This window comes from Trematomus bernacchii, unplaced genomic scaffold (assembly GCF_902827165.1).
Source record: "Trematomus bernacchii unplaced genomic scaffold, fTreBer1.1, whole genome shotgun sequence".
In the NCBI taxonomy this organism is placed as follows: Eukaryota; Metazoa; Chordata; class Actinopteri; order Perciformes; family Nototheniidae; genus Trematomus; species Trematomus bernacchii.
The window spans coordinates 851,042-866,198 of NW_022987727.1; the positions used below are offsets into that span (position 1 = coordinate 851,042).

At 40.5% G+C, this 15,157-nt stretch overlaps 1 protein-coding gene across 2 annotated transcripts in view; it reads right to left on the reverse strand.

The window, feature by feature from the left end:
- Positions 1-6,378, reverse strand: part of cacna2d3a (calcium channel, voltage-dependent, alpha 2/delta subunit 3a) — a 102,271-nt gene extending 95,893 nt beyond the window's left edge. For both annotated transcript variants that reach the window (XM_034145315.1, XM_034145316.1), the window contains exons 1-2: positions 5,793-6,378; positions 5,334-5,415 (exon numbers count right to left, since the gene is read on the reverse strand). In XM_034145315.1, the coding sequence (XP_034001206.1) occupies positions 5,334-5,415; positions 5,793-5,917 (207 nt within the window). In that variant the 5' untranslated portion in view covers positions 5,918-6,378. The remainder of the gene's footprint in view (positions 1-5,333; positions 5,416-5,792) is intronic.
- Positions 6,379-15,157: the final 8,779 nt, after the last annotated feature.

Below are 15,157 nucleotides of genomic sequence, written 5' to 3' on the forward strand. Positions count from 1 at the left end.
TCCTTACAGCATAAAGCACAAGGTGTGACACTACCTGTATATGCATTGCAAACACTACTGTGTCCGTGTCCGTGTCCGTGTCCGTGTGTGTGTGTGTGTGTGTGTGTGTGTGTGTGTGTGTGTGTGTGTGTGTGTGTGTGTGTGTGTCCGTGTCCCTGTGTGTGTGTCCGTGTCCGTGTGTGTGTGTCCGTGTGTGTCCGTGTGTGTGTGTCACAAACACAAATTCACTAATAAATCCCTTTTTTTACACCGACAAATAGACTGAGTCACAGATATTGGGGAGAAATCAAAGAGGTAATCCACACAACAAGTCATCAAAAGACACTTGATTTTCTAAGCCCACAAACACAGCGTCAGCAGTTGTGCTTTCTAGGAATTTAAGTTCTTTAATCTGGTAGCAAAGGGCCTCGCTCCCTGCTCATAACCTCTCCACAGTAAAGGCAGGTTGTTTGATTCACATTGGCTTTTCTCACCAACAAAGCACTAATTACAGTAAGAGTGAGTGGCTGTGTTGGCTAAAGCTGGTCTGCTAGGACATGAAGGGATAGCGGCACAGGCTCTGCCGCCTGCTAACGCTGTAATTAACTCTGTGACACGACATTCTTCCTTCTTTCTCAAACTCATTTCCTCTCTTTCACAGACACACACACCTCGCTCTTCCATATTCCTCTACGAACGGTGCAGGAATCAAATTTAGCAAGATCATGCTTTGGTCAATGAGAACATGAGAGGGGGGGAGCTGGATGGGAGGGTTAGGAGAGGTTGGGAAGGAGGGACAGTCATCAGTACACACCCCTAAACACCTCCTTGCCTCACCTCATCGCCAGCCGTGCTGAACCAAACCTGACAGCTATTCAATTTTCCTAAAGCTAAATCTAATCTGCAGCCGTCTCCCCCTCACTGACACACTGTTACAGTGGAACGCCTCAGACATCACCCACCCTTGGCAGCAGATTGGCCCCATCACACATGCTTCTCCCCCTCCACTTCGACACACAAACAGAAGCACATTGGGCAATAGAGGTAAAAAAAAAATAACTAAACCTATTTTCAAATGAGTCTGAAGTACAAATGATGCTGTTTGACCGTACAATTATGAATGAATGTACTCACAAAATACCGTAGTTCAAAACTAAGCTCTAACCAATCCACTGAAAAAATATGAACTGAATAATGATCACGGGCACACATGTATGTGTATGGGAGGGGGGGGGTCTGTTGATGTATGTGTGCACTCATATATAAGGGACACGTGTAAGTTAATTAAACATCAAATCACTAGTTTTATTCTGATGTTTTTTTTTAAACAACCCTGAATATTACAGAATCATCCTTGAAACAAAAAATGTGTAATTTTTGGGTATTTGTGAATTGTAAACTCTGATCAAAACAGAAGTCATTCTAATATTGAGTTTATTAAAGCCACTCTAACAAATAATATAGGCCTATTGCTAACACAAATAAAACATTAGCTTAACAAATTTTGAACAGACAATTTTTGAAGGAAATAAAAGGCACATCAACAATATACATTTATTTTTAACGAGGATAGAAAGACACATGATAGCTAAATCTAATTAAAACTTTAAACACTGCTTAATATGAGTGGATTTTTTTTTTTGGCTCATCCACGCACAGCAAGAATCATTCTTCCAATGTTGTCATCCAAATATGTAATTAATTTTAAATGAGTGTGAAAAACTAAAATGCATAATCATTTCCATTTCTAAATTAGATAATTATTCATGCTTTTAAATCTGGTTAGTGTGACTGAAATACATATTCAGAACAAAAGTTAATCTTGTTTCCGACACAAACACACATGAAACTGCCTCCTGTAGGAATATTACATTCTGTATAACGTCTCTGTCTTAGAGAAAGGAATCTGACTGTGTACAGTAAATCACTTAAAACATAATTAAGATAGTTTTCACTTTCCTCTTAAGTGTTCATTTTCATAAAACTGGTATTAAGAAAAAAATGTGGTATTTAAAAAATAATGCATTTGTAATGCACTGGTGTAAAATATGCTGTAACAAAATAGTTTAAAGTAAAACAATTTTTTATTTTTTTATTTTTGAAATGCATTTGCTTCACTTCTCTAAAACACATAGATATTTTTTATCCATCCTCCACTCCACCTTGTTGCTGGCTTGCTGCATTAAACTCTTTGGTGGTAAAAGATAATGGTATCGCACACTATACATGCATACACACCCAGACACAAACACTCTTCTTCCCCACCCAGGCAAATCGATTCCAGCATACTCTTGTCACACATCATTACACCATCCTATCATCCTCTGATCTTTGCTGTGTATACGGTGTCTGTACATGTGCGGGTGAGCATGCTTTAAGAAGGTATGCAAACTTAACACACACACACACACGCTGCAAACATACGCCTGCTGCCTACAGCTCTTGCTCTTAAAAATAAGAAAGCAGACACGCATGGAAAACTGTCAGCCAGCCGCTGTGGCGATCCCACAGAATGATCATTTGTCTTATATCTTCCATTACCAAAAGGCTTGAAGTTATTTCAGCGTGGCATAATGTCCCACGACAGTGATAGCAGAAAGCGATAACATCAGTGAAGTGAAAACTAGTCCAGCCAACAACACACACAGAGACACAGCCATCACAGCCAGGCTGGCTCATACAGACAGGTTGCTCAATGATACATGAAATTAAAGATTTCAACAGAATAGCAGTGAAGAGGGTAAAACACACAGAGCTAATTCTCACTATCAGTGGGAGATGTTTAATGTGTTTCAAAAACAAGTCCCTCTTCTTTTGTATGGGTAGTGTACACACCGTAGTGTACAGTGTTGTAAGTGCATGTGTATCGTATTTGAACATTTAGTGATGAGTAAACTGCTAATGCCTGATTTGTGTAACAAATTGAAGGCGTTATTGACCATGTTTTTTTTTTCTTCTTCAGGGACATAGAAGTGCACACACATTCAAACACACACACATATGACCTGACTGGTGTAACCTTGAAAGGAGAGATATTTCCGATGGATACAGGAAACGCTCTGTGGCGTGGGAAGGGAGACCGATCAGGACGGGGGACGAGATGAAAGAGGAGACGGGGCTTGGAAGAGAGGCCAAATCTGTCCAACAGCATTGGAAGATATATAGATCCTAAATGTTGTCTCTGGAAACCACAGGAATTATTATTTCCAAATAAATACATTTATATAATTTCTGTGAAATTATGTTTTAAATTAAGAGTCATGCAATCCTTCCTATTTCAATCAATAATGAAATGTGAATTGAAATGACTGAAGGCAATAATAAGAATTAGCTATACAAATATATAATTAAACTCCTTATGTATTTGGACAAGGGCTGATGCACACATTTCAAACATATGTTACGCATCAAAATGTTTGAATTGTGGTGGTACAGTACTGATTATTTAATACAAAAATGCCTTGATGTACTCTACTGTATACAAAATCAAAATGTACATTATCTGTTATCTTATTATTGTGTGTGTGTGTGTGTGTGTGTGTGTGTGTGTGTGTGTGTGTGTGTGTGTGTGTGTGTGTGTGTGTGTGTGTGTGTGTGTGTCATGCAGAGGTATGGTTATTTCTGAAGGACTTTTGTTATGCTAGGGTCAAAGCGATAACTCAAGAGAGACTGAGTCCATCTGTCCCCTGCCCAGGGGAAAGAAACACACACACACACACACACACACACACACACACACACACACACACACACACACACACACACACACACACACACACGCACACACGCCTTGGTCTTTTCTCCTCAGCGCCATCCTCCTTATGTACAACAGTGTACAACCCTCTATCTTTCTGCCTATTTAAAAGCATATGTGCCCTCAGGGGATCTGTGGTCCCTCTTAATTGTTCCTGGACAAGAGCTACTAGACTGCACCAGATACACAATAAGGCGAAACATACAGGAGATGTGACCAAAAGCCTGCGAATGATTGAATGTGTGCATTTATACACCCTGCTCTCTGACATATACTGCAAGTGGGCACAGTGAATACACTATACTTGCAACAAACCAGTTTGGCGTCAAAGATGCACTTTTCCTACAAAGAGGTCCACAGTCTTTCTTTGCTCAATTAACCCTGCGGCCCTCATTTGCATTTCATAAAGAGGTCGTCACTCTGTGGGAGGGTTATTTTCTTTTTTGAGGTAGAAAACGATTAGAAGGGGGAAGAGTTTTTATCAAAAAGATAACAGCAATCTGCTGGCTTCTGAGGAAATCCACGCTATAGGCTCACATGTGTGTATGTGATTGTGCGTGTGAATATGCAGTGTGTGGTCACGTGCATACACTTAAGCGTGTGGGGGGGGGGGGGGGGGGGGGAGTCTGTACTGTATGTGTGCACTCATGTATAGGGTACGTGTGTAAGTTAGTGTGTCAGATCACTTGTTTGGCCTGTGTGACATCTACTTGCAGCTACACACCACAGTGTCTGTGCCTCCACCCAGGACCCTGAACTGATGGCCCCTGGCACAACACTGTGTCGGTGCACCGGCCCCCGCTGAGAGGGTAGCTTCAGCTTGGCTTTTTATCCATTGGTTATCCATTAGCCAGTTTTAACTCATGGTTCATCAACTGACTCTCCATTAGGTACATTTGCATTCCATCACACTCAAATATTGCATTAATGCCACTAAGCGGAGAGTGGAAAAGGGACGGGAGAAGACTGCAGAGAGGTACGAAAAGAGGTAAGGGGGGGTGTTAAAAATGTGAGGGACCTTCGGTTGCTAAGCACTTTCCAGAGAGAATATCTGTGTGTCTACGCATCTCCCAGAGTGCCTTTGAATTGGACACCCATTTAAAAAGAGCATGTTCTGAATAAGCTTTTAAATCTGTGCCTACCTAGTCGACATGCATTACCGATTCTCAAGTGCCTAAAAAGCACGGTTCCTGCAGTTTAAGAGATGAAGAGTGACATTTCTCTAAATTCAAAAATGACTCACCGGCAGTCATTTCCTCTCATCATAAGCCCATCCTTTCACATCCACACAGCAATTTCAGAAAGTCTCTCAAAAAAGTCTCTATGAGCTTTTAAATAAAAAGTCACTTTACCCACTGTATCATATAATTTCGGCTTGCAAAAAATTGCTGGAGTACACTGTGGGTTCTTACATATTGGTCAAATAAAAAAAATACATATTTGAAAGAAAAATCCCTCCTCCTCTACTCAAATCATTTACAAGACTCAAACTGCCTAAAATGAAAATGTGCTCAAGTTCAGTCATGTGGACATTTGAATTTTACATTTTGGGTATTGAGGTTCCAGAGTGCCACCTTAAGTAGACAATACAACTGCTCACCTTCTGCAGCAGCTGGGAGCCGGAGTACTTTGCTGAGATGGACTTTATCTCCCCACCAAAAGCTGAAGCCCACAGCTTCACCCTGCAGACAGAACACAAACAAACAGAGACAAGCAAATATTCAGAAACAGTTTCAAAATATAAATAGGCCACAACTTATTAAGCTGACTTAAAAAGTACTGATGAGTCTGCTTTTTGAAAGATTTAGCAAAAACATGAAATAGGCAGATTTACAATTTCATGTTTTTACAAAATCTTTTAAAAAGCAGACTTTTTGTAAAATCTTTTAAAAAGCAGACTATCAGAGAAAAAAGAAAGTCTTACACTAAATACGTATACCATTAAACAACACATAGCGATATGGCATTAAATATTGTTTACTCAAACAGCTGTAGGCATTTATAAGTTCTGCTTTGAAACTTGGAGATTCAAGTGGTGCGTAAAAGAACATCTACTTACACGGACGGAGGGATGCTTTGGTGGGTGCCTCCCACCTCACTGACCCTGGTACCCAGAGTTGAAAAAAGTAAAATCAGACACGCACACCACGCACTGGAAACCACACAGCTCCGATCCACCTGCATCTTGGGCAAAATACCCTCCCTATGCGCACAGAGCGAGTTTGTTGGCTTATGCTTCCACCGTGGATTTTTTTTTTCCTCTCCAGAAAATCCGAAAAAGGAAAGAAAAGGAGGAGATGGAGGAAATCAAAAGTCCGAAGTCACCTATGCTGTCCGACTAAATCGTTCATGGCAATGTGTGCTGCTGTTCTTGGAGCGGGACGCGGTTGAGCCTTGGCAATCGGCAGCTGTGAGTTATCCAAAGTGCCGCGGTGTGACCCGCTCACCGGTGCGGTGCACACGGCTCTGCTGCACGGCGGAAAGTCGAGCTCTACTCCTCCGGCAGGGAAAGTCCTTCCAGTTGCTTTGTTTGACCGACCTCACCCGCAAAGAGCAGAGAGTGGAGGTACCGGGGGAACCGGGGAGACCATCAAACGATGCAGCGCACAAGAGCACGCCTACTCGTCTTGAGTGATGCGACTAGCCTCCTCTCTCTCCCCCCTTTCTCTCTCTCTCTTACTTTCTCCCCTCCTTACTCTCTGGATCTGAGGATGCTCTTATTGTTGTTGTTGAATTACGCCATACTTCTGCCTCTCTCTCTCTTACCCTTTCTCTCTTACCCTTTATGGGCTCTAATACAGGGCTATAATAGCTAGCCTTTAGCTTTCATGTTAGATCAAGTCATGCACTGTATACCCAGTTCACTGAAGCAGGAATTACTGCCAAAGTGCTGACAAAAGAGAAAAGAAAGTGTGTGTGCGTGCGTGCGTGTGTGCGTGCGTGTGTGCATGTGTATGCGTGTGTGTGCATGTAAAGACAGAAGGAAGTGGAGATGTTCAGCCTCTTGGTGGAAGGAGGGCAGGACCACATGATACAGTATTTCAGTTGTGCTGAAGAAAAGCATGTTAATTAAATGCACTTTGCAGCAGGGATGTGGCACTGGCAGTGTGTGGGCATATGGGTTGTGAAAGAGGATGGAGGCCCCGGGCGATGGACCCCATGCAACGGATTGTGTTTCGCACAGAGCTGGAAGGATTCTGGAAAAGCACTGGAAGGGCATCAACAAGGACTGAATAGCCTATCTCTACCGCTGCAGAGGGAGGGCCCTTCTGATTACAGACCTACCTCTTTTATATTAGGGGCTCACCTTTGGCTTATATGGGTCAAACATCAATGTGAAACAACCGGTCTCGGTAGTCAAACCCATAAACACAGTTGGTTCAGACCCATCCCAACAACAATATACAGAAGTAGAGTCACATCCCATTTTGGACTTTTCTAATATATGTTTTTTGGATTCCCTGTAACAATCCTCAGGTGTCATATAATCATACTGGCACATGAGACATTCAAATGCACTCAGATGAGAAAGCTCAGTGTTTAAACTGTAAATCAAAATGTGTTTTGCATACATGTAATTGCACTGATATTTGCCTGCCCAGTGACTTCTCTAAAGTGGCCAGTGAATTGATGCCACAGGAAAAGCTCCCAGGTTTCCAAACCAACAAACATGGCTGTTCCTTGTGACCATAATGAAGTCAGCCTGCAATAACACAGTGCAAACAATGTCTGGAGATCTGGTCTTATAATGAGAATGACAGAGACTAAACAAATAAATTATTTTGTGTTGTTAAGCTATATAATCATTGGTAACAGTTTGCTCATTATCATTCTGAATATAGATAAAAGTAAAACTCAGCAAACACTTTCTGATATGAACACATATTGATTTTTATTTAGGTTGCCCATGAAACATTTACTTAAAGGTGGGGTATGTAATTTATTTCAGAAACACTTTTTGTTATATTCCATGGAATGCTCTTAACATCCCGATAGCAATGAATATATTAAATGCTTTGACAATAAATACATAAAAAAAATCATCTGTGGAAGCCGTAGTGCTGTAAAAAGCACGACCAATCATTTTAGCCGGCCCGGCTAAAATAACTGGATGGCCTACCTGCCTGTCAGCCTTCCATCTGTGCACAAACGTATCTCGTGCCCTCATTGGTCATGTGCGCGTTTGTGTGTGTTGGAGGAGGGGCTCTGTAAGGAAGTGGCAGATTTTTTCCGGTTGTGTATTTTCAAATTCTAGCGCACTCGAGCTGGTTTCTTCAAAATTACCTACCCCACCTTTAATGTGTGACTGCTATAGTGGAAAATGTTGTCTGCCACTACATATGTGACAAACTGCCCTAAACCAGCTGATGCCTAAACAACATTGTCTATTTTTGATGGGTCTATGCTGCAAAAGTGACACCCACTATGGGGTATAAACTCATGAACTAATATAAAATTAGGATTTTATTTTTTCTATGAATGTGTTTCTTGGTATGGTTAAAATGCTGTCTGCTCTGTCTTTGCCTACTACTATTTTAGGGGTTTTAACTTTTCACCATTGTTTTAAAAGCAAATGCACAGTAATGGCTAAGTCAGATCAAATCAATGAGGTATGGTCATAGTTGGAATACAAAAACATGTATGAGAAATGAGAGAGAAACGTGATCATCTTCTGTGTTGTTTAGCTTCTTATTGCAGAATAATTTCTTCCTTCCGTGTCTGTCCCAGCATGATCATAATGTATCGTATGGCATGGACATTGAAGACAGGTTTCATCAACCTTATTCCTGTAAATCTGCAAAAATAAAAATAAATATCAGTTGTGGTAGTTATAAATGACTTTCTTGGGTGTTTCTTGTAGGGAAGCGTTATTGTGATTAGGAATAGCACTGAGCAAAGCCAGGCCACTTTACTTGACAGAACTAGGTAGTCTGAAAAACAGCTGTTACGGTAAATAAAGTGAATGGCCAGGTAAAAACCCAAATAAAATATTGAATGAAGAAAAACAACTGTGCATTTTTGTTGAAGAAAGTCATCATACTCATGACTAAAGGGATAAGAAAAAAGTTATTTACGTCTTCCTTCATTCTTACTCCTTATTTTCATCCTGTTCTGGTTCTCATGCAGTGGGCTCCTCCAGATCTCTTTCTTCCTCGTCCGGTACGAGTGAATGGTTATTTGTTTACCATCTTGAGTATTACAGTGTTCACACAAAATGGTAGTTCTGAGTAAAGTAGTAATTTTAAACTAATTGGAATAATTCTTTAAATGTAATCTTTATATCAATTAGAGCAAATTAAACTGCTCTAAAGTTAAATAAAATCTGATGATATCACGGTTTTGAACATAAATTCCTCATGTCACTTATCTATCCCCAAAGACGGTTTCTTTCCATCTCACCTCCTTTGAGACATCACAATCTAATACCACTCATGTCCCATTGGACAACCAAACACAATCCCAATAGTCCCTCGTAATTCTCTATTCAATGTTATAATAGCTTCTAGCCGTGACCTAGACAAAGAGAAAATAAAATTGTTTCTGTGATATTTTCCATTGACATAACTATATGAATATAGTTACATTAACTAGCAACAAGCCAACCACTTTTACACATAATTCCTGACGCTTGATTCATGCACGTGAGCCGGAGGCATGTCTCAGGAGATTTTCCGGGTGGATGGGGCGTTGGCTAAGGCCTGGATTAGCAAGGGATTCTTTTACACACCATAGTCAACCTTGAAAATAATGCATTGCATGCAGAAGCCATGGGGATGAGGTTAGTAACGTGGGGAGGAAGACATTATTAGTAGTATTTTTAGAGGACATGAACAAAATAATGCATTGATAGATGTATTAATGTAGTCATGGACAATGAAGTCCTGCACACATATTTTATGAAAAAAAATGGGGTGAGAATTAGTCATGGGTCACATCAGAGGGAAAAACATCAAAGACTAATGACCCAGTACTATTTTCAATCTTCACACGCCCACGACCCCTCTTGTTTCTCTCCTCTAACCCTCCATTTGCTCAGTTCTGAATGCTGTAATCACATCATCTGATTTTGGAGAGCAGAGTGTACACAAGCTGCTGTTAACTGGGCTGTACCTGGCATTTTGGCGATGAAAGAAATATGTTTTGATGGTGCGCTTTCTTTACCATCCAATAGTGACAGCTTTCCGTTATTTCAATTCATTGACTTCATATTTTCTCCTTACTCTGAGAAAGTACACCAAGAAAAAAAACATCAATGTCCTTATTTGAGGTCATATTAACATACTGGCAAGATTATGCTTTAAGAAGTGTCATCATCACGTGCACATCAGTGAGTTATAAGCATCTGGGGGTTATTTTACACATCTGTATGATTGTACTTTAAATGTGGAATGACTGTCACAACTGTAACAAATCTTATGTATTGAAGACGCCATTGCTATTACTGGAAGATGATACAAAGATAATACTGTCTTAAAAGGAGAATATTATACAAACTGCATGGGACTATGTACAGTGTAAGAGCTTCATCAGTATGGCCTTGTTTCCTTTTCTGATGTCTAGTTTGACCTAAGGCCCAGCTATCCTGTATCTCTAGCAGCTCATTAGCACCAAGGTCAATCCTGCATACCAATACAGAATTAAGGATCAGTGGAAAAGGGTAGATGTACTGGCATGATTGAACTGGATGTGCTAATACTTCAATAAGAATATGTGATTTTTACAGTAGCTTTTTATAATGTTCCCCAAATATGCAGGTTTTTTGACTGGACTACTGTCAACAATCCTTTGCCCAGCCAGAATAAGCCCTACATTAGGTGAGGTGTGAGCAGCAGAGCAACAGGCTTTGATTAAAAAACACAGCGATGTTTAGGGAATTGCACCTTTGACAGATCAAATTTGTTCCCAACTGTGGTCATCATAACTGCCCCTGTTCCACCCCGCAGGTCTAAAAATAGTCTCTATTAGAAAACCAGTCACTTATTGTCAGTTCTATCATGGGAGGACAATGTAACATGTTATAGCTATTGCAGAGCTAAAGCATCTCTGTCCAGGCTGGTTTGTATTTACACTAGGAAGCGGGAGGTGGTGTCCGAGTGTGAGCATCGATGTACTTATCGGTACAGACAGTGATGGGCTCACTCCCATTAGTGCCTAGGAATCTCAAAGCACACCATAAATAATTCTTTGTTACCAGACTCAGAACTCACCTTGCTCCAGAAATACCTCCCTTAATTCAATTAATAATGAGATGCCAAAGACTTTCCTCCATCAGCACGGGCAGAGAAACAGACGACTGTATTTGGTGGGATGGAACACAGCTGCCTGCGGAATATGCAGCGTCATGGATCAAAATATCCTCCGCGTGCAAGATTCATGGGCTTGAAAACAAGGACAAACTGCATCCAGCTTTGCCACGATACACAGCAGGGGGCATTGGCAGCCGCGATGCAAGGGAGGTGAGCTGGTGTGTCACCTGTGAAATCAGGAGAGAAGATTAATAACTTCTCAGCTTCCCCCAGTAACTGGAAACTGTGTCCTTGAATTAAAGAATTGATCTGAACTGTTGGTTAAGGCTGACTGCGCTCTCACAAGTACGTTTTTTTTTAAATGAATGTTCAAGCAGATGGAGAGTAAATGAAAGCTTTTGGGAGGAATTATCTTCAATAGTGGCTGTCAACAGACTACACTGGGTTGAATAGATGATTAAAAGGCTTATGCACAGAGATTTGCTTGGGTTCCTCCAGTGCTGGTGAAAGGTAGCCTAATTTTCAGACTGGCATCTATTTATTTAGAAAATTGCTGGGGATGTTTAGATGTCATTTCAACACTTTGAAAAGAGTGAAAAGGGTTTTCTGTAAATGGTGGCATTCAGTCCCAACTGGGGAGCATCTGATAATTTATTTTAGAAAATGTAGAATTTTTACTTGGGATTTGAAATAACCTAATCCCGAAAAGAGGATGTACTATACAAATTCATAAAATGTATTTCAGTTTTTAAGATGATAAGTTGTTGTGAGTGGTAAAAGTTCAGAAATTCCTCCTGGGATAAATGGTGCCAGAGACAATCTATCATCACGGCGTTTGTTCCCATTTTCTCAAAAATTCACCTGAGAATATTTGCATAGCTGGCCTAAGGCAAAGGAGAATAAAGTTAGCAGCTGCTTAGGGTCCTAAAACCTCCAGGAGCAGATTATAAACTTGGGGTCCTCCATTCAGTTTTTCTGTTATAATTCAGGCATTTCATTATTGATATATTAACGTTTTATGTGTGCACTTTAGTGAACTTTACTGAACATATACTGTAGAGACAAATCACTTTCTGATTAGGAAGCAAACGGCTGAACATTTCAGGCAATGTCCTTCCCTCTGTCTCCCTCTTTCACTCGTAGTTCTCCAATAAAGTCTCTCTGGACCAAAAAAAGGAAGCAAACGGCTTGTGCAGTGTAGGGATCTAACGTAATTTCATGCAACACCAAAATCAAGCATCCTTGATAAAAACAAGATATTTTAACACTTCCTGATACAGCAAGGAGTATAATCTATGAGATCTTCTTCTAGGGACATCTAAAATATGAACTATATAAAAAGGTATAAATGTATATATTATGTTTATGTTATTATATGTAGGTAAGTAAGTAAGTAATTAAGTAAGTAAATAAAGTAAAGTAAAGTGAGGACATGCTCCTGTCCAGGAGACAGATCAGGAGAACACACAGACCTGAACGGTGCACTGCAGCTGGTGTCTCCTGACAGTCAAAAGTAAGAAAGAAACAGATTGTTCAGCGACGGAAAAGAGAGAAGTGGGAAATGAAGAGGGGAAGACATTCGGTAAAAAGCAGGAAGAGGAGGAGAGAGTTAAATGACTGCTTCTGGCTTTCTTAAAAGGACACCAAAGATTAATTTGTCATTGTTATAATCTACAAAATGGAACGCATATTAGTGAACATAATTGTGTTAAAAAGCAATTATACACCAGTCATTTCCTTTTCTCAGAGATAAGAATCAGAACATTGAGCCATTTATGAAAGAGAAAATAAGTCCCATAATGGCACTGTGGTATTGGTGACCCACAGTAGTTGACAAAGAACATCATGGACCGAATCAATGTGCTTTCTATGTCATTTAAAAACATTATTTATTGTGAGTTGGGTCAAGTAATTGTACTTTTACCTGTACACCATGCTGAGCAGACGGAGAGGATGTTTGGAAAACGTTCACATTGACCATGACCTTGGTGTACATCTTAGAGGATGTAGTTCCCCACCACCAAACTGTGTGGCAGCTACAAGAACCTCAATTAGCAGAGTAATTAGGTCATATATCAAAACAATGAAGCGCCTGGGTGAGGAGGGACAGAGCTGGTCGGAGAGGAGATGAAAGAAGCAAAAGTGGAAGAGGATGGTTAGACTTTAACGAGGAAAGGGGGAAACAAGGACGTTTAGGATATTAAATATTGCAGAAGTTGGGGAACACAGAGACAGGAGGAAGCCATCTGCTTTTAAAAGGGTTGAAGCAATAATGAGAGAAGCAAGAAGGTGCTTCAGAAAGACAGGTCAGTAAATTGAAAGCAACCAGAGCATGGGATGACAGAGGTAGAGAAAGAGGGAGATTTGTTGGGACATATAATCTGGTGTTCAGAGTGTGCCTTGAAATCAGTGAGTGTCACCCTGGAGACAAATCAGTGTGTCTCTCCACATACGTTTGTAAAGAAATGTAAGAGCCAATCTACCTTCTCCGTTATAACACAGTGCACACGGGAAACCACATTAAGATTAAAAGGTGCAGTAAGGAATGAATGACAACCAAACATCTTAAATATTCTGATGCAAATTCAGTAACTTTTTCAACAACAGCAGGAGAAATATATACACCACATGCTGTCTGAAATGAGTGCACTTAAATGTCAGTGAGTCACCTTTAGAATAAAATGTGTATATCTGACTTTATGCATGCATTATCATACATCCAGTCAGTGTCCTTCTTTCTAAATTGTCTGCATTGCCAGTCTCCTGAGGGCCAAAGCATCTCGCAGCTCACACTTAACGCTGTGTCCTTGCGCTGGGGTTGTGTTTAGATTCAGTATGTAAACAAACAGAAAGCCGGGATTTTGTTGTGTGAAAGAGAGATATATTCACACAAACACACACACACACACACATCTTCTTCAATGACAGTAATACTAAAAGCACTGTGACAACATGCATAATTAAAGGTACTTCACCTAAAAATAGAAGGGTGGGAAGAGAGAGTATGGAAACCAGAGATGAGTAAGAAACAAGAGGAAGACAGAAAGGGGGAACGGAGAGCTGATATCCACAGCAATAACAAAGCAGCAACATCCAAAGCACAAATGGTGTGTATAGTCTGATATAAGTTTTGGGGAGAAAACGTGTCAATTTTCTATTCCATCTTCAAACAAACAGTGTGAATTGGCTCAAGGAGCTGTCTGATTGCCTGAAAGGAAAGGCTTGATAGGAGAGGTGGCTTCATTATGTGGAGGAATAACAGGCAGCCGGGGAAGTTGTCTGTGATATTTGCATTATATTGTGTAGCAGATTAAAAATGGTGCTAAAATGCTCTACATTCACAACATGTTCACAATTGATTTGCCCAAAGCATGCCATTTCATTTTACATTCCCCAGCCACTTCAATTAAAGAAAAAACACCTTGCTGTTACAAGTCCTCTCCTTACCCCCATTATTCTCTGTCTCGCCTTTATTTCCCCCTCTCTCCCATCATCAGCTTATTTCAGATATGCAATCTCCTCTCTATCTTTTTCTTGTGTCTTATTGGCTGTGCCTCAGTGCACCTTATTAAAATGTATATTTCCAAATCATTCTTCAAAGGCGAACTGTTTGCAAAGAGAACCAGAGCATTGCCCCATGTTACAGGAAATGACAGTGAGACTGAGCAGATAGCCCACCTCTTTCTCACCGGCTGCTCTTTCTGTGTGGCTTTGCCAACAATGTGCTTCACAGCTGCAAATCAAGTGACAAAACACTGAATACTCTCTGTTATATTAGCTAATCATTATTTCTTCAGATTCTGAGACGCAGCCCAAGCACTTGGCACTACTGTCAAAACAACCTATTTTCAACAAATACTTATCTCTACAGCACTCAATCTGTATCCAAAACCAAAACAAAATACACAAACATAAAACAACCAAGCTCATCTTTAAACAAAATGACTGAGCTACTGTAGAGCAGCATACAGTGAAACTCCCATGATCCACCCTTGGACTGTTTATTTGTTTAAGTCCCAAAGCCTAGGCTGTCTTGTTGATAACCAACTCATTTGCAATGATAACATGCCCAAGAGGCTAAAATGAGGCCATTCACTGCGGCTGTGCTGATAGAGGATGAGGAACTCGGAGGCTGTGATTGGCTTGACTGTGATGTTCAATTAATGGTCAACTCACC